The 19,235-nt window shown below is 45.3% G+C and overlaps 1 protein-coding gene across 2 annotated transcripts in view; it reads right to left on the reverse strand.

Moving 5' to 3' along the window:
* Window positions 1–13,083, reverse strand: part of MYO5B (myosin VB) — a 275,873-nt gene extending 262,790 nt beyond the window's left edge. For both annotated transcript variants that reach the window (XM_006144449.3, XM_006144451.3), the window contains exon 1: window positions 12,971–13,083. In XM_006144449.3, coding sequence (XP_006144511.1) covers window positions 12,971–13,021 — 51 coding nt within the window. In that variant the 5' untranslated portion in view covers window positions 13,022–13,083. The remainder of the gene's footprint in view (window positions 1–12,970) is intronic.
* Between the last annotated feature and the right edge of the window lie 6,152 nt (window positions 13,084–19,235).

A 19,235-nucleotide genomic window follows, 5' to 3' on the forward strand; every position in this document is an offset into this window, starting at 1 on the left:
ATGAAATTTGTTCTTTAATTGGTTGATAAAATTTTAAAGTATACAGAAGTGATTCACATTTGACTTGTGAATAATCCACATGAAATATGTTTTACATACTTTTTATGGAAGGAAATTTTTTTCTATTATTTTAATTTTAATTTCCCAAGTTTGAATATTTGTGCTGGGTTTGTTATTTGTATCTTCGGTTAAATGCTCAGATGTTGCTTCAACAAGAGATAATTATTGTGTACTATTGAAATTGCAAGCCCAGACAGAAAATCTGCTCTAATTAACTTAATCTGTGAGTTTATACACAAACTTGCTTAGTCGGTTTACCCATAAAACAATGTTACCTTCTACTCACCATTGTTACTTTTATAAAAAAAATTAGAGAAAATTTAATACAGCATCATTAATTGTTAGAACATTTCCTGAGAGAGAGAGAGAGAGAGAGAGAGAGACACTTGTGTTTTGTAACTTTACAAAGTAATTTTATACAATCCAAAGTGGGTTTCAGAATTCAGGCTATTTGATACATTGTCAGCTTAAAGTATATTATTCCTAGGCAAGTGTGAGTGTTCCCCTCTTTTTTGGAGTATATACATAGTTATTTAGATTATAGTGTAACCATCAGATCTGCTTTTCACATAAGGGTTTTTAAAAATATCTGCACAATGGCAACAAAAGAGAAAATAGTAACTGAGCAAACATTGAGAGTGAAACAAATGGAACATCATTCAGCAGCTTTGTCTTAGTAAGGACTTAACTGAAATACAGAGTACAATTCAGCCATTTAAAGTCATTTTCTGCTATATCCAGAATTGTGTAACCATCAATAATCTATTTTTAGAATATTTCAACACCACCCAAAGAGCTCAGGACCCATTAGTAGTCACTTGCCATCTCCTTGCCCACCCACCCTCCCTGCTCTAGTCAACCACTAATAGTTTGTCGCTATGAAATCACTTGTCAACACTTTGTAAACATGAAATCATACAGTTTATTTACATTTGTGATTGGTTTCTTTTTTTTGGAGAGGTTTTTGCTATAGGGCGTGTGCGCTTGCCAGACAGAGAGAGACAGAAAGCAAGGAATCACCACCCAGGGAGGATGGCCACGCCACAATCCCTTCTCCTCCATTCTCTTCATGGGATCTTGGGCACGCACGCATACGCGCCCGGCCTGAGTTTTAAGCCACCGGGTCCGGGATGTGAACCGCAGTCGACTACATGGGAGTCCAGCGACACAGCCATTACACTAACTGCTGGTCCCTGTGATCAGTTTCTTTTACTCAGCCTGATGGTTTCAAAGTTTATCTATATAACATAGTACTTTGGTTTTGATTGCTATGTAATATTCCATTGTATGGATATACCACACTTTGTTTATCCATGCATCGGTTATAGACATCAGAGTTGTTTCTACTTTGAACTACTAAAAATACTGTTATGTATGTTTGTGTGTGGGTTTGTGTGTGAACACGTTTTTCAGTTTGGTTGGGTCTATGTCTAGGAGCATAATTACTGGGTCATACAGTATCTGTTTAACATTTTGAGGAACTGCCAAACGATTCCACTCAGGTCGGGTTCTCTGTATTCCACTAAAACAGATCTCGTCAAGGTCACCAGCGACTTCCATGTTTCTAAACCCAATAGTTAATTGTCAGGCTTATTAATGTATCAGAATATAATTTCATAACTCATTATGAAACACTTTCAAAAATGTGTAAAACATTTTATTATAAAAGCTGTGCATATGTACTGCAGAAAATTAGAAAATAAAGCAAGCTAAAATACTTTTTAAAAATAAAAGGGTTTGGCAGGTGGTGTGGTGGTTAAGGTGCTGGATTCCCACATGGCCGACCAAGGTTCAAGTCCCAGACCTGGCCGCTTGCTTCCTTGCTTCTCCTCTCTCTCTGGCCAAATTAAAATAATTAATAAATAAAAAGGCGGGGCCAGTAGGCATGATGGTTACGGTGCTAGATCCCCACGTGGCCAACCACAGTTTAAGTCCCAGACTGGCAACTTGAAAATCACACCAGGCACATGTGTATGTGTGTGTGCCCAAGATCCCAAGAGGAGAACGGAAGAGAAGGGACTGTGGTATGGCCATCTGTCCTAGGGAGTAACTTATCACTCTACTTTTTAAAAAAATGACAAGAGGCAGGACAGTGAGGCAGTAAACACAGTGCTCTGAGAGGCTAGCCCACATGGGAGGGTTCCAGGTTCGCGTGTACCTCTCTGAGCACACCAGCCATTCTAGTGTCCTCAGCCGGGGGGCTGGCCGGAGCTGAGGTTGGGTCACAGTGCTGAGACCCTGTTGGGGGTGCTGTCTCTCTCCTCTCGCCCCTCAGCCAAGGAAGAATTTTTAAGTTTATTAGAAATTGAGTGACTCTGCATCCCGTTTGAGAACATCGCCACATCTGTGCCTGTTATTCCCCCAATTTTACGTTACAACTCATTCTATGAAATGTACCCAACTTAACCCATTGCTTCTGTTCCTTCACAAAATGCTGCCTCAAACCCCATATGCCCACCCACTCTCTAGTCCCCACATGTGAGAAGGCAAGAAAAAAAAGAAAACAACACTCACTCATTTTCAAAGCCCTTCCGGCATGACAGGCACTGGAGACCATAAGGGGACAGCGACTTGGAAGACCGACCCCTCTTTTCTACGGCCACCTGCTACCTCCTGGCGCCCCAGCAAAGCTAGGCCTCCAGGAAGCCCCTAGACAAGAGCAGCATGGCAGGACATGAGCCTCCACGACTGGAACTGGACTGTCTCAGCTGGGGAAAGCGTCTGCTCTTCACCCCTGGGCAGCCGTCCAGCTGGGGAGTCTCCAAAGGAATGCCTGGCCTCGATTCTGCCCGCCCGAGTCTACCCTGGGGACGGTCTCATTACCACACCGGTGTGGTCACAGCTCAGACACTTCAGCGATGGCGAGGGTGGGGAGGGGCTAGTCCTACTACCAGGACCTTTTCCTGCTTTTAATTAGGGTAAAATATACAGAACATACCACTGTATTTTTCAATGTACAATTCTGCGGCACCAAGTGTATTTACGCTGTTGTACAGCCATCACCACCGTTTACTTCCAGAATTTTCATCATCCCAGACTCTGTACACAGGAAACAATGAGCTTCCAGTCAGTACCGTCTCTAAAAGGCACCAGAGAGAAGGACCGCAGTGTGTCCCCTGCCCTTGGGAGCCGCCTACTCTCTAATGATGTGGTATCAGAGACCAGTTCAAGCAGGTTAACTACCCAACCGACCATTTTTTTTTATTTTTAGTGTGTGTGTGTGTGGGGGGGGTGGTATAAGGAACATGTGCTTGCCAGAGGCAGAGGGAATAGTCACACCTCAATCCCTTCCCCCCCATTCCCCTCCTTTTTGGATTTTGGACATGCACATGGACATGCCCAGGGTGTTTCTCAAGCCACTGGGTCCGGGGCTTCGACCCATGCAGTCTGCCGTGCGGGAGCTCGCTGCTTTAGCCACCAGGCTACAGAGTCGGCCAACCACCCTTTCTTAAAGGTTCTATACCAAGGCTTAAAGAGGATACGGCATGGGAGGGGTGTCTTCCCCTCCAGGGCTGCCAATCAAAGCATCTGCCTTCCTGAAGGCAAACCTGCAGGAGACACCCCTCATTCCCCGCTACCTGTCCTTTCAACGCTCTGAACGTGCGATTACTCCAGAGCAGAATTTTATATGTGCGGGCCAACGGTGACTTGCCCCACAACCACCCCTAAGAGTCACAGTGTAGCAAGAGGCCAGTGGACCACCATTTACAGGCCACAGTCAACAAACATCTCCTCAGACATGAAGTGTTAGAATAAAACATTAACAGGAAGGGAGACTGGTGCCAGGAGGTCGTGTGGCAGTTAAGATGGCTAGATTCCCACATGGCTGACCTCAGTTCAAGTCTCAGATCCAGTGGCCTGAAAATGCCAGATGCATGCGTGCGTGTGCCCAAAATCCCAATAGGAGAATGGAGGAGAAGACATTTGTAGCATGGCCATCCCCCTCCACTGGGGGTGGGGGATGACACCTCACTTTCTATCTCTGCATGTGAGGAGGTGTCCCTGCATTAGGGAGGAGACAGACGAGGGTTCTTTGGTCATCTGAGTCACTGCTATCCCATCATTTGGGTGTTTCTTAGAAACAGTGAATTTGATCTTCAATAAACCAAAAAATGATTAGGAGGCAGAAGCTAAGAAAAACATTTTCATGCAACTAGTGGCAAGCTAAACTTGGAAGAAAAGCTTGAGTCACCTGAGACTCACACATGCCTTACCAAGAAAGCATTTGCTGTTTTCTTGGTGACTTCACCAGCATTCCCTGTCCCCTCCTACATCTTTCAACAGGTGGCCAACGCCTGGATTTAGGTCAGGATCTTGAGTAGTTCCTTCCACTGGGGCTAGCAGCCCTCGGGATGAATTGTCTTTAACCTAAAGTCACCAGGGGATCAACTGACAGCACAGGGAGAGGATAGCTTAGTCACAGAACCCCAGGAACCCTCCAGCTCATTCTCCCCAGTGGGAGGATCCCCAACTAGCAGGGGAACAAAGGCCTGCTATTTAAAAATAGCCAACAGCCAACAGAAGCCAATGATGGCTCAGGATTCCTTTAGCTGATTCACACACAGGTGATTCATCCACCAGGTGCCATAAAGGTGATGAGAAAGGGGGAAAAACCACGAGAGAAAAATGCCCTCATTGTGAAGGCGTACAACCCTTGCACTGTAATAAAATTTAAAAGCTTTCTCCAAAAACGATGGGTACCATACCCTGGGCTGGTTTTAGGATTTTCTGTTAGTTTCGGTCATGGCACACAGATCAGGCATTCTGGGACGGAAAAGCCAATAGAGGGATGAACGTTTTATTTCTAAGGAAATTTTCTCAGTGCATGTTTAACACCCTGATTTCACACGCACCACCTTATCCCCCCACCTCCCCATGTTCTATAATCTCGGTTAGAAAATAAAACCCCAGCCCAGCTTGGAGGTGTGGTCAGTAGCAAATGAACCGCCGTGCTGGAAGCCACATGCTGACTGTGGATGTGGATCCCTGGGTTGGCCTGAGAGCACACTGGCCACGTGTATGTGTGCACAGGCCCCTGAGGTGCTGGAAGGGTGGGGAAAGGGAATCAGGGTGTGACAGGGACCTGCTGAGGGTGCTTCTCTTTCCTATCCCCCTTAAAAGCTGCGACTATTAGTCACTGAGGTTCGTTTTACTTTGGCTGAAAATCTGAAGCTCTCACCTTAACACAGTGGAAAGACTTGCGAATTTGAGGAAGAAACGAGGCAGTATAGGCGACAGCGTGTTTTTCTGTACACAATGCTTCTGATACCAAACGTGCGAGGTTTCTCCTCCACTGGGTACCTGATTCTCCAGACACCAAGAAGGTACCCTGCAGTTTGGTTCCGTTCTGACACTAACTACCCAGAGCTAGCACAGACCCCACAGATGGAGGGCTGCCTCCCATAAGACCGCCCCCCCCCTTTACAACAGCAGTTCCAAGTCTGGGGTTTCCATCTGTACTCCAACCAACCAGCTAACTCTCAGGGGTTCTCACAGCCCCCTTCTCAGGTTCGCTTTGCTAGAATAGCTCAGAGGGCTTAGAAAAATGCTTTAAGAACACTATTTTATTTAAAAGGATACAACTCCAGAACAGCTGAATCAAACAGGTTCAGAGTGTGGGGAACGCAGTCTCCATGCCCTTTCTGGGGGCACCATCTGCCCAATGCCTCAATGCGTTCACTGAGCTGGAAGCTTTCCAAACCCCACCCTTAATGGTTTTTAATAGGATACTCATGACAAAGGCATGATTCATGAAATCACTGGCCATTGATTAACTCAAGCTCTAGCCCTCCTCTTGCAGCAAGTCAAGAGGTAGGACTGAAGTTCCCAGCTTCTAAGAATGCCTCAGTCTTTCTGGCATCTCTGACCCCTAACCTGAAGCTTACTGGGGACCCCAGCCACCAATCACTTCAGTAGCATACAGAGGACACTTAGCACTCCAAACATTTCCCAGTAACTGGGAACAGAGACAAAAACGTCTAGATTTATCCCTGCCGTGTACACTGCCTGAACATGGGGGCTCACAAAGGCAAGACAGAACAGAGTCTTTATCCAGGGACAGTTAGCTCTGGCTTAGTGCACAGCCTTCAAGGACTTCTCTACATCCGGTCCACAACCTTGCAAGGACGTGGGGCTCTGTCACAAGGCTGGTCTCCAGCACCATATGCAGCTGGGGTGGAAGGGAGGTGCAGCCCTCTGGTGGCAGTCACCACCCCAATACCCTAGACAGCAGGGACCTCAAACTCAGTCATCCTCAGGCACACCACCCAGCCTACCTCAAAGGAGACCTACACCTCAGAGGAAATTCAAAAAACAACGTTATCATTTCCTTGAATAGTTGCTATAGCAGTTTCACAGTAAAACAGACCCTACAGCCAGATGGCCCGCACGTAAGAGCTGCTTGACTCCAGCAGGTTAAATAGCCTCTGTATGTCTCAGTGCATCATGAGGTCTCTTCCAAAAAGTTGATGGGAGAATTAGGACATTCGGTTTTCAGAATACATGGCACTTATAAGCTAATATAGCTTGTCGATCTGAGCTTAGCTTTCCAAGTGTAAAATAAGGAGAAAAAAGACATCTCTGTACATCTCAGTATTCCTGTTAGTCCTTTATCTAGAATAAATCAAGCATCGATTTTGACAGCAGAGTATCTGTCCTCTCTTGGGTTTCTCTTTCTGGATTATACTCAGTTTTGTTGTTAATAATGCTTTAGCTCTTTTCTTTCCTTTTTCTTCTTTAAAAATTTTTTTTTGCCATAAGGTGTGTGCACTTTACAGAGAGAGAGAGAGACGGGGAAAGTGAGAAACTTACTCCAGGGGGAGGGCTACAATGCTTTCTCCGCCATTCTCCATTGGGCATGCATACACAAGCACCTGTCATATTTTTCAAGCCACCAGGTCCGGATCTCAAACTACACAGTTGGCCATATAGGATCTGGCTTCCTTAACCAGCATGCCACCTGCTGGCCAAAGCTTTAACCATTTGTGTAGCTCCCTCTGGATCCTGTTCGTTTTCTGTTCCTCGTAGTCAATTGATAGATACCAAAGTGTGTCCATGGGGAATCTACACCACGTAATCTGAGAGGGACAAGGACTGAGCGAAGAACGGCTACTGCTTCTCCTCCTGAACCTCTGGCAAGAAGATCCAATTTGGGCTTAAACATCCTCAGGGCTAGAGAATTTATCACTCACACAACTGTTTCTTCTGCTGGAGGCATCAAAAGTTCTTTATGTTCCATCCCTCAGGGAACTTTCAAACCAGATCTGTATGGCCAAAGAATCGTAATGCTTGCTCTGAGGGTGATGACAACAGAAATTTTTTTTAATGATTTGGAGAACTTTAAAACATTTGGTTTGAACGTCACAATTTCTCCGAGAAGGTAGCATTCCATCTCTGGGGAAATAAAGGAACAGAGGTGACCTCATCGAGTGGCTCTGCCCAATTTTCCTCCGACACTGAGGAGTCTGGAAGTCAGGTCTCGAACTCCAGGCCAGGGATTTCAGTCCATTTTCACCCACTTGCCTTTAGCACCATGACATGGCCAAGTACTCCCCTGCATATAATGAATAAAATCAACAACCCGCTTAGCCTTTCCTGCTTATTCTGTCTAGATAACCCATGATGAAGGGTCAAGTGGTCAGTGGTAGTTTTTCCCGTGTGCCAATAGCTTAGAGTATTAATTAGGAAACCACGAACAGAACGGGGAAAGTACTCACAGCACACAACCTCTAGGACAGCATAGGAATCTAAGTCTCTAACACCGGAAGCACTGACTAGGCACCCACCAGCCCCACCCCTGGTGCCAGGCTAAACCGAGAGTTTCATCCAGTTATTAGGTCACCAGGAAAGGCACCGTGTATTTTTCTGATTTTTTTATGCCAAAACGTGTCATGACTTTCCTGGTAACTCAATACTTTCCCAAGGATACCAGCCATTAGCCTAGCCCCGTCTAACTGGTGTCACACATAATGTGAAACTGCAATAATTAAACTGACTGCAGCTCAGTTATACAGCGCCCTTCCCAGTTACACAAGGGTGTAAAGATCAAACAAGAGAATGCCTTCAGGACAGAGCTTCGCCCACTGGGAAGGGACCTACTCACGGGGAGTAGAAACCGCCTGTTTTAGTTTCCTGTGGGAGCAGCTCTATTTCCTACTTGGCCAGTCCCCCTTTGGCACTGTAAAAGCTAACGCAGTAGACATGATAAAGAAGGGAGAGGACGCGGTCCCCTGATTCATCTACTCCCTTACCTCGTAAACTGCAATGTCTCCACAAATGTTCCAGCTACTGTTCTGTGGGATGTGGTCTTTCCACTTGCCAGAAGTTGTCGGGATGCGGCAGCTTTGAGCTGACAGAAGTACTTAAATCACCATGGGGGTGGAGAAGAGGAGTCTCTCCTGAGAAAGGCGCAGGGAAGGCAGGCTGTGGAAAGCAGCTGAACAGTCACCACCCACTGCAGTCTCAGGTGGGACCCTCAAGATCCCAGTGAAACCTCCACAGCTTCTCCCAGGAAGCTCTTCGTAGGTTCTCCCTGGGTTCTGCGGTTCATGTTCTTTAAACATATCTTATTCGACTCAGCAGAGAGGTCTTATCCTCACTCTGATTAACAATGCCACATTAATAAAACATTCTTGGATCCATTAATTCCAATAAATATTTAAGTACCAGTGTGGCAGGTGCCAGGACAGGTCCTAGTCAAGCCAACCAATTCTTCCTTAAAGCTTGGCTCTCTCTCATGCTGAGATCATACACAGGGCACTGTGAGTGTCCAGTAAATGACTGCGTGGGGCTCAACGGCATTATGAAGATGCCAATGCACATTCTCTCTGAAGACATATCTAAGCACTTGCATAAGCAGCTAGGCCTGGAAAATTAGCTGGCTGGCCTGTGCCCAGGACGGAGATAAAACAGCAGTCAGTACCAATGCGGCTGGAAGACTTTTACAGAATGCTCTAAGTCTGGCACAATAAGGTGGCACGGGGACAGGAAAGATCTGTCTGGGAGCTCATCTGTCATAGAAGTGTGACCCTCATCCATCTTTACGTCTTCTCAGGAAGACTACAGTTACTAGCGTGACCTTTGGAGTGTTCCAGTCTTTTCTTTTGAAAGACTTTAATTATAAAACATTGCAGACAGATTTTAAGTACTGAACACTTAGAACAGACGTCCCCATCCCAACACTCCGTGTTAACATAGTTTATAGCCTAATCCTTCTTGCTTTAGATTTGTTAAATATACTTAAGTTACTATCGAGGGTTTGTTCCCACCCCATAGCTCTCTACCCCAAAAGGTAGGCATTATCTTGGTACTGGGGTGATTCCCTCATGTCCACGTTTTGGACCATCACTACAGAAGTATATACCCGTGAACATATAAGGTTATTTGGTTACATACTTTAGATAAATGTTAGCATATACTACACAGACTACAATTTTATTTTTTCTACTATACATTGATATTTATCAATGATACATGTAGATAAAATTCACTTATTCAGTATTCCACTGTATGTGTGTGTGCACGCACATGCATGCATGCATGTGTGTGTGTGTGTGTGTGTGTGTGTGTGTAAGACAAGTTCCTTATTTGTCCCCTATTGGTGGGCCTTGGCAAGTGTCCCTTCACTGCTAACTCCTCAAATACTACCCCGTCGACTCTGTGCCACACGCGGTGTAGGCACTGGAGATATAAAGAGAAATGATAGAATGTTTGCATTGGGGCCAAAGATAAAGCGTCCCTTTGTGGAAATGCCAAGGGTGGGAAATCCCACTGACTACGCCAGCAGACCGTTGGATCTTTACATCTGGAGCTCAGGAAGAGAGGGCAGCTGAAGAAATATGCCTGAAGGGGCTGATGCTTACAGGTGAGGGCTGAACCGACAAGAACAGATGGACTGGCCAAGGAACACGTGTGACTGGTCAACTCACGGAAACACAACAGACAAAAACAGACAGATTTTAAGTACTGAACACTTAGAACAGACGTCCCCATCCCAACACTCCGTGTTAACATAGTTTATAGCCTAATCCTTCTTGCTTTAGATTTGTTAAATATACTTAAGTTACTATCGAGGGTTTGTTCCCACCCCATAGCTCTCTACCCCAAAAGGTAGGCATTATCTTGGTACTGGGGTGATTCCCTCATGTCCACGTTTTGGACCATCACTACAGAAGTATATACCCGTGAACATATAAGGTTATTTGGTTACATACTTTAGATAAATGTTAGCATATACTACACAGACTACAATTTTATTTTTTCTACTATACATTGATATTTATCAATGATACATGTAGATAAAATTCACTTATTCAGTATTCCACTGTATGTGTGTGTGCACGCACATGCATGCATGCATGTGTGTGTGTGTGTGTGTGTGTGTGTGTGTAAGACAAGTTCCTTATTTGTCCCCTATTGGTGGGCCTTGGCAAGTGTCCCTTCACTGCTAACTCCTCAAATACTACCCCGTCGACTCTGTGCCACACGCGGTGTAGGCACTGGAGATATAAAGAGAAATGATAGAATGTTTGCATTGGGGCCAAAGATAAAGCGTCCCTTTGTGGAAATGCCAAGGGTGGGAAATCCCACTGACTACGCCAGCAGACCGTTGGATCTTTACATCTGGAGCTCAGGAAGAGAGGGCAGCTGAAGAAATATGCCTGAAGGGGCTGATGCTTACAGGTGAGGGCTGAACCGACAAGAACAGATGGACTGGCCAAGGAACACGTGTGACTGGTCAACTCACGGAAACACAACAGACAAAAACAGATCATCGTTTCTGTGCCATTGAATGCTGGGCTGGTTTGTACGCAAGAGGTAACCAAAAACGAGGTCGCTACCAATATCCTCAGGTCAGACTGCCTGGGAGAAGCAGCCCTCTCTACAGCAAATCATGAAAAAAGCAGCACAAAAGCAGCACACCTGGAGCGTCTAGTGATTCTGACAGCTGTGAGCAATGTAACCACCATGCCGCGGCCATGATTCAACACTGTAACATCAGGGAGCCATGGGCACGTCCTGTCCAGCTTTCTCCCAGCATTCTGTGCATGTCTCTCCAAGACTACAGCCAGCCAAGATTTTTATGTTCCCAGAGTGTCTTCAACAATTGCCTGCTTACTCCCCCAGCTGCTCTGAGAACGCGGGCTAACATAAAACATCTTGGAGGCTGTTTCAGAGCAGAATGTTAAGGAATCACATCTACCTGCATGTGTCTGTCATCTATGCAGATGCCAGCAAAACCCTCCAAATCAGCTGGCAAGAATAGCAGTAAGGGCGGCCGGGGCGCTAACTCAGTGGGGCAGAAAGCTCAGGGCCATCACTGGAGGCAGCCAGATCTGATTTATGCGGTGTTTTTCTCAGAGAGGTAAGGCCTGATGTGTGCAAAGCACAGGGAGAGCTAGATGGAGGAAAACCAGGGTGAGATGGGTCTGGGGACCTGCCCTCACCCCAGGGGTAGGAGGAAAAACTGCACATAAATCAACAAAGCAAGGGAGGAAGTATTGATGGCCACAAAACAGTAGGATTCGAGTGCCACAAAACTTGGTCTGACATGGATTCTCTTGGTTCTTTTGAAAGAAGCTTAAAGCAAGCTCCGTGGCCTGGTGGTTACGGTGAAGGATTTTTCAGAGAACTGTAAAACCTATAGAACAAAAATTGTGTTCCTTTCTGGTTAACTCCAGATTAGCTCAATAGGAGTAAAACCCATGGAGTAATACCATTTTTCTAAATGCACATTTTGACGCATCCTCTTGCACAACCCATCGACTCACTCTTCCTCCAGCACCAGTTCAAGTCTGTGCTTTAAGTAACTGCCAATGTTCACTAATTGTCTAGCTTATGCATTTGAGCGCACTGCCATTTCAAATGTAAGCATTCGTACATGTTTTTATACCCTCCATCTTCCAAAAATGATTTAAGGCATAGCAGTTCATTCCATACTGACTTTTCCGGTCACTGTTTTGCATATCTATCTTATCTACCCACCTATATTATAAACTTCTTTTGAAAACAGCTGTGTATTACGTACATCTTTGATTTTTCCAAAATACTTGGCCCAACAGAAGGCATATGCTGGTACCTGACAGATCATTAGGAACTGATTTCTATTGCTCCCACTTCAAAATATCATTTGAGGGCAAAGTAAGCTCCCTTAACAGTGCCCCTTTTCCTGGCCAACCGCCTGGCAAAAGTAACCTTCTGAATGGCAAGTTGGTTTCTTTAAGTGTCATGTTTTAAAGAGTTTATCTAAAGCTCACTATAAAAACTTTTCTTCAAGAGTAAAAGATACAAAAGACAAACCAAAGTTTCCCCGTTGGAAACAAATTAACCAAAGCTATCTGGGTAAGACACCCTTTGGGCCTGCCACAGACAGGGACTCCAGCTGCCGAGCAGTAACTAATACCTTTCTCCTCCAGCTGATCTCTGCACCCATCTGGGATTCGACAACCAACATTCTGTGCTCTGCAGTCAACACGCACACTGAACTAGGAAACCACTGTCCTCCCACCATGGGTAGGTTTGTTGCTGTTTCTACTACTACTGCACACTCTCGACTCCTTTTAATCTAGGGGATTTTTTAAAACAAGAATGTTTAAATGTTTTTTGTTTTCTGGGTTTTTGTTTTGTTTTGTTTTTTGTTTTTTTTTGCCATAGGGCACATGTACTTGCCAGAGAAGGAAAGTAAGAAATCAGCCCCCAGAGAGGCTGGCCACACTGAATTTTGAGTACACAGGCACACACATGTTCCAAGCATGATTTTCAAGCCACCAGGTCCAGGATTCAAACTGCAGCTAGCCACATGGGACTCCTGTGCCTTAACTACCGCACCATCTGCTGGCCCATTCACCTCGTTTTGAAAATCAATGCAGAATAGCCCCAGCATTCTCTTTACCAAGGTCTTCCTACAACTGACCTGCCGTGTATTACGATGCAGCACAGGGAAGCTGCTACTTTTTGGATCCATCCAGAAAGAGCCTTTTACTTATTCCCATATAACACAGTCCCACATCCTCCTGAGAGGCACTGAGAGAAGGCTTCCTTTGTCACCAGTTCAACAAACTGTGTTCCAAGTTCCAAAGTACCACGTATGGAACTCAGAGTTACTCGATTTGTTCCACAGAAACAGTCCTAGAAGCACGAGGTCCCCAGAACAGCCCAGCCTATATACCTGAAATATGTAAACGTGCTCCTATGAGAAGGTGCATTTCAAGCCACTCGGCAGGTATGTGCCTCGCTATTCTTTTGCCACCAGCCAAAGGCAATCCACCAGTTAGTGAAGGCCCCACTTGAAGACAGGGAAGGGTAACACATGGCCACTTGCCACCTGGTTAAAGATAACTGGAACAAAGTCCTCTACTGCCATCAAAAGCACTGGAGGTTTATTAAAAAAAAAAAAAAAAAAAAAGTTAGGGACTAGCAATTGGCATAATGGCTATGTCACTGGACTCCATGTAGTCGACCGCAGTTTGAGTCCCAGACCTGATGGCTTAAACTCATACCGGGCACATGTGCGTGCATGCCCAAGATCCCAAGAGGAGAATGGAGGGGAAGGGATTCTGGCATGGCCATTTCCCCGGGGGGGTGATTTCTTGCTTTCTGTCTCTCTCTGTCTCTGTCTTTCTGGCAAGAGCACGCATTCTATAGCAAGAAAATCTCTCCTAAAAAAAAAAAGTTAAAATATCTGGCAGCCCATCTCACAACAACTTTGATTAATCACTATTTCCCAATATAAGTGCTGTGTGCTGTGTATTCCCCTCCCATATCCAGATCAATAGATGTTCTTGCAAGTTCTCTTGCACTCTATCTTAAAAAGTCTTTGGGCATTTACAAATTGTACTCACATTCAGCTTATCTGCATGCTATTCTTGTCTTCTTGGAAATTCGATCACCAATCCCACCAGTATTAAAGCAATTATCATTTATAGAAGGCACTTGACGATAGACAACACACATGAATCTCCTCTCTTAATCCTTCCAACTATCCCATGGAGTAGAAATACTCAGACAAATCAAGGGATCAACCTAAAAAGCAAAAAGTATCTAGTAGCTCCAAAACTTCCACCCAGATCGGGCGACTCTTCTGCCCTGGTTCCATCACTCCTGTAGCAGCGCAGGAGGCTCTCAGGCTACTGAGGCGGTCATTTGCTTATCAAATGGACCATGTGCAACAGAGCCATCTGACACACCACACCCTGTTGCACACCTCAGCATCCCGACTTCTGTCCTGCGTCTGCCTGCAGCTTCTGCAGACTTAAACTCCTACCTGCATGCAAAATCGTGCTGAAAAATTTCTCAAGGTTTTTTCATATTCACACACTAAAAGGAAAACAAAGGGGCAAATGGAACCAGAAAAGACAAGGATTTGGCTACAGGGTGACAATGCACTTGGCCTTCCTCAAAGTTTAGGAAAAGTAGAGGACCCACGAGTACTGAGTCAGGGCAGCCCCCATTGAGGGCTCTCACTGGAATTATAGCCGAACCCTCTGCCAATAGGCTTGGGCTATTTCAGGGCTGCTACTTCACGAGATTCTAGTGTCTGTTTGCTTCTGCAGGTTTCTAATATCAGCTGCAAAGACAGAGTCCAGGAAATGAGGCAGACACATCTAAGGGCCTGCAGAAACAGAAGAATCCAGATGAATAAATGCCTGCCTTGAAGGGATTTCAAATAAAAGGCTCAAAGATGGAGAGAGAAGATTACAGAGGAAAATAATAAGCAAAAAACCACAGCAGACAAAGCCCTTAGCAGAAATTCAGAAGACTCTTGAAACCAAGAACCAGTAATGGGAGAGGCATTAAAAGGGATGAGTGGGTCTCTCACTTGAAAAGTGGGCAGAGGAGACTAGAAAGATTAAGGGACGAGCCCAAGGTCACGCAGCATAATGGGCGAAGGAAGATTAGAGTACGGAGATTCTACCTCTGGGTTCTTTCTAACACACCTCCCTAAGGCAGGATGTTTCTGAAGTCCATCACCTTCAGAATCAGTGTTTAAAGAATGAGCACCCAGTCTGCTCAAAGAACTGCGAAAGGCATACAAAGGTACCTCAGAAACCACAAGGCTCCTGGAAAAGGTTGGTCAGCTGCTGGCTGGACCGTAACTTTCAGACTTTCCAACAGGGCGATACTCAATTTCCTAAAACGTCGCAACTAGTAATTGAATGCCAGTGACATACTGGAGCTCAAAATGGAAGGGAAGGAAGCAGTCCTGTAATAAGTAGGAACAAAACACATTAGGTAGATATGCTATTATTAGTTGACTCGCTGAATCACTGAATAAATGTCAAGATTGTTGAGTTCCAAAAATACTTTATTTTCAAGAATTTTAAATGCTAAACATGACATAAAATTCAGAATCCATAAAGGAAAAAGACTGACAGATTTGGCAGCATTTATTTTCTTTTAAAAGACTCTCCATAAACAAATTTTAAACAAATGCCAGGGCCAGCTGGTGGTGCAGTCATAACACAATGCTGAGGTGCTAGGCCCACATGGGAAGGTCCTGGGTTCATATCCCAGGACCTCCTGGAGCACACCAGGTGCACACGTGCATGCCTGTGGCTGTGATCTAGACTGTGTAGAGCTAGAGCAGATCACAGCGTGAAGACCCTATGATCGGGGTCCCCCCCTTTCTTCTCCCTTTCTCTCCCTCCCACCTTGCTTTCACTCTCACAAGAAATAAGCTTTAAAAAAAAAAATCCACCAAGGAACTAAAGAGCAACAGGGGTTAGGGGAGGGCAGGTGGCATGGTGATTAAGGATGCTGGACTCCCACATGGCTGACAATAGCTTGAGTCCTAGACATGGCGGCTTGCTTTCTCGCTTTCTCTCTCTCCCTTTCCAGTCAAACTAAAATAAAGTTAAATAAAATAATTCTTATAAAAAAAAAAAGGGAGAAGAGGAGAAGCCAACATATGAGATACTTGGCCTCACTCATGATTCCAGAAATAACCATTAAATGATGAGATGCCCTTTTTTAACTTATGAGTTTTATGAAAATAGTAATTGGACTGACAATACCAAGAGCAGGAACACAGGCACGCATGCTTTTGACAAGACTGCAAGACTGGATATAGCTGGGGAGCAACTTGACCAAGTCTAGTCTCCTGTGAATCGCTAGCTAGATGAAGGGGTAAATCCAGATATTAACTCCAGTGTGATTTATAATTGCAGAACCCGAGAGCTGGTCTTCATGTCTACCCAGGCTAGAACAGTAACAAACCATTGTGCTGCCATCCATGAAAACCTCTTCGTCATTAACACATAGTAGACTAACATGCACTGACTGGGAAAGATAATCAAGGTATACTAACTGAAAACACAAGTTACGTATAATAGGACCTTCGTCTTGTATTAAAAGTCCTGTTGATCTATGGCCACATGGGTCACATGAGAAAACGGCTAATGTGGAAGGCTCCTACCAAAACTTGCCTGTGTACCTCTGAGCAGGTGGGCTCAGCAGAGGGCAGGACCTGTGTTAAGAATGGTAAGACTGTGGAGGGTAGTTCTTACTGTTTTCCCAAGTTTTTATAATACTCAGGAGGAGTTCATGAGTTGTTTTTTCTGGTTTTTTTTTTTTTTTTCTTGTAGTCAGGAAGAATTCAGTTTAAAAACTGAAGATCTCATAATGGAACAGAGAACAGGAGTTCGTTCTTAATGGAAGGAATAAACCATTGAGGAGAGCCCTATTAAGATGACCCTCTCACTACATTACTGCCCCACTGGGATATTTATCAGAAGAGAGGGGGGAATAAAAGCTACATGGAGAGATCAAGGTTGCTTTTTAACAAAGACAACACAGGCTGAGGTACTCTGGTGTTCTCAGAACTCCTCAGCCACAAACCCAGTACATAACACACAATGCCCCTTGAAGCAGTACTGGTTCTTCCTGTAAATATTAGGCCGCTAAAAACTGAAGCTAGACCTGAGTGCCCATGGACCAGCCCAGTAACAGAAGCCTGCATATTTTCTTTCTTTTTTTTTTTTTTTTGAGAGGTTTTTGCTATAGGGCGTGTGCGCTCGCCAGACAGACAGAGACAGACAGAGAGACAGAAAGCGAGAAATCACCCCCCAGGCGGGATGGTCATGCCACAATCCCTTCTCCTCCATTCTCCTCTCGGGATCTTGAGCATGCACACACACACGCACCCGGCGTGCCTTTTAAGCCACCAGGTCTGGGACGCCAACCATGGTCGACTACATGGGAGTCCAGCAACATAGCCATTACGTTAACTGCTGGTCCCTGAAACCTGCATATTTTCAACATTTCCTGCACAATGCTTCCCACAGTGGGCTCCTCTGGAACATGCCAATTTCAGAAGATTGTGCTTCTACTGAACACCTCCTACTGTCATGGGTGGCCTCACGAAGCCGCTTACCCTTTGGAGTCTAATGTCTTGGCATGCCAGTAACTCCACCCATGAAAGAGAAGGGGTGATGACTACCTGCATTTCCCTCCTCAGGACACTAAGGCCAGTAGCTAACCATGAAATCAAGAGCTTGAAGCAAGATCTTGTGAGTAAAAATAATAAAAATGAAGTCAACAGTGACATTGCCGTTTCTCCACTGGATGCTCAGTACCCAAATAATAAAGCAGGCATGTGTGCTGAGGATGTCGCCTGGCACCCTTCCATGGGATGTACACACATGAGTGGGTCTGCACTGGCCATGGACCCACCCAAGCCCAGCCTCCACTGTGAGTAAGGACAAGCAGCTGTGAGGCTGGCTGGCTCTTGGGAAACAGAGTCGGTAATAATTAAGCTACACAGTTAAGTGAGTGAAACCCATGCCTAACCATGTGCCCAAACTACCTAAATGAGGACTGTCCATGGGGCAGGGGCCTTCTGTGTAGACACATCCACCCTGGACATCCAGCCCCACCTGGCACTCACCCATAGGGCTGGCATTTACAACAGGCTTGGCTCTACCTGTGCAAAGGGGAAACCTCACCACAGCAGCCACTAACTCCATCCAATGGAATGACTCCATCTCCTGGGAAAGTGTTCAGATTTTCAAATTATTGTTGCTTTAGTCTCTTTGTCCATAGCTCTTAACCTCCCTCTCCTATCTTCCAGTCTTAAAATCCTCCCCCATCCCTTCCTCCATGATTTACCCATTCCCCAGTGGTGTCACATCCCCACCTCTGAATCTGTGTGCACCTCTTTCTCTGGTGACCCCCAGTGCAGGCTAAGTTATTCTAGTGTCACCTCTACACTCATCTCGGCCAGACTACGACACCATGAAGGTAGACACCACTCCTGGCCATTATTTTGATTCACAAACCTAGCGCACTATTTGACCTATCACACATTCTCCATAAAGACCGACATATGGCGGTCATAAATGGCAACAATGGGTCACGTGTAACTCATTAAATGGATTGAGGCCAATCAGAAGTTCCAACATATCTTGAGCAATCACAATGTTATTAGGATAGTCCTACAGTGACTTTTCTTGACACCAAACATTAGACATGTAAGTTCCAATCTGTTGGGAAAAAAATCATCACTTTAGAGAAGCAGAATGGAACTTATTTTCCAGGCAATAAACATGATGGGCCTGTGGACCAAGAGGCAAAAAGTTTCAGAATCCAAGTAAGTAATCATCTAAAGACATGAGTCAGCAGTCAGGAAAGGAGAATAAACATCTGTACAGGTCCCAAGCCTCCAAGGTCTAAGGCAAACCTTCAGCGGCTCATGAAGCAGCTGCAGGTGCCCAAGGACCTGAATCCAACAAGGAAACCCGGTCCCAGAACCTGGTGGGACTGAGGCGGGGAACGAGCCAGAGGAAAACAGAGATGGCACAGCATGGGACTGACAAAGAGTCATCAACCCAGAAACTGCCACTCGGTGCTTAAAGGAGAAACTACCCCTGGAAAAGGACAAGAATGACCAGCTTCTCCCAGCCTGGACCGCAGCCTAAGTCCAAGGAAGAGACCCCCTTCTCTAGAGCGAACAAATTCCTTCCAAGCGAAGTCTCTGCTTTAACATTCCTCCACAATATAAGCGGACTGCACTGCGGGGGATACTTTCTCCAGGAAGCAGCTAGATTTACTTGGGGGGTATACTTTATGAATAGTTAATACCAACAGATTTGCGGAGATACTACATTGCTTAATATCAGGTGTTGATCTCATAGGTCTATTGCTCAAATTGTGTAAGGGCTGAGATCTAAACTGGCAATTGT

Source organism: Tupaia chinensis, unplaced genomic scaffold (assembly GCF_000334495.1).
Source record: "Tupaia chinensis unplaced genomic scaffold, TupChi_1.0 Scaffold000119_2, whole genome shotgun sequence".
Classification (NCBI taxonomy): domain Eukaryota; kingdom Metazoa; phylum Chordata; class Mammalia; order Scandentia; family Tupaiidae; genus Tupaia; species Tupaia belangeri.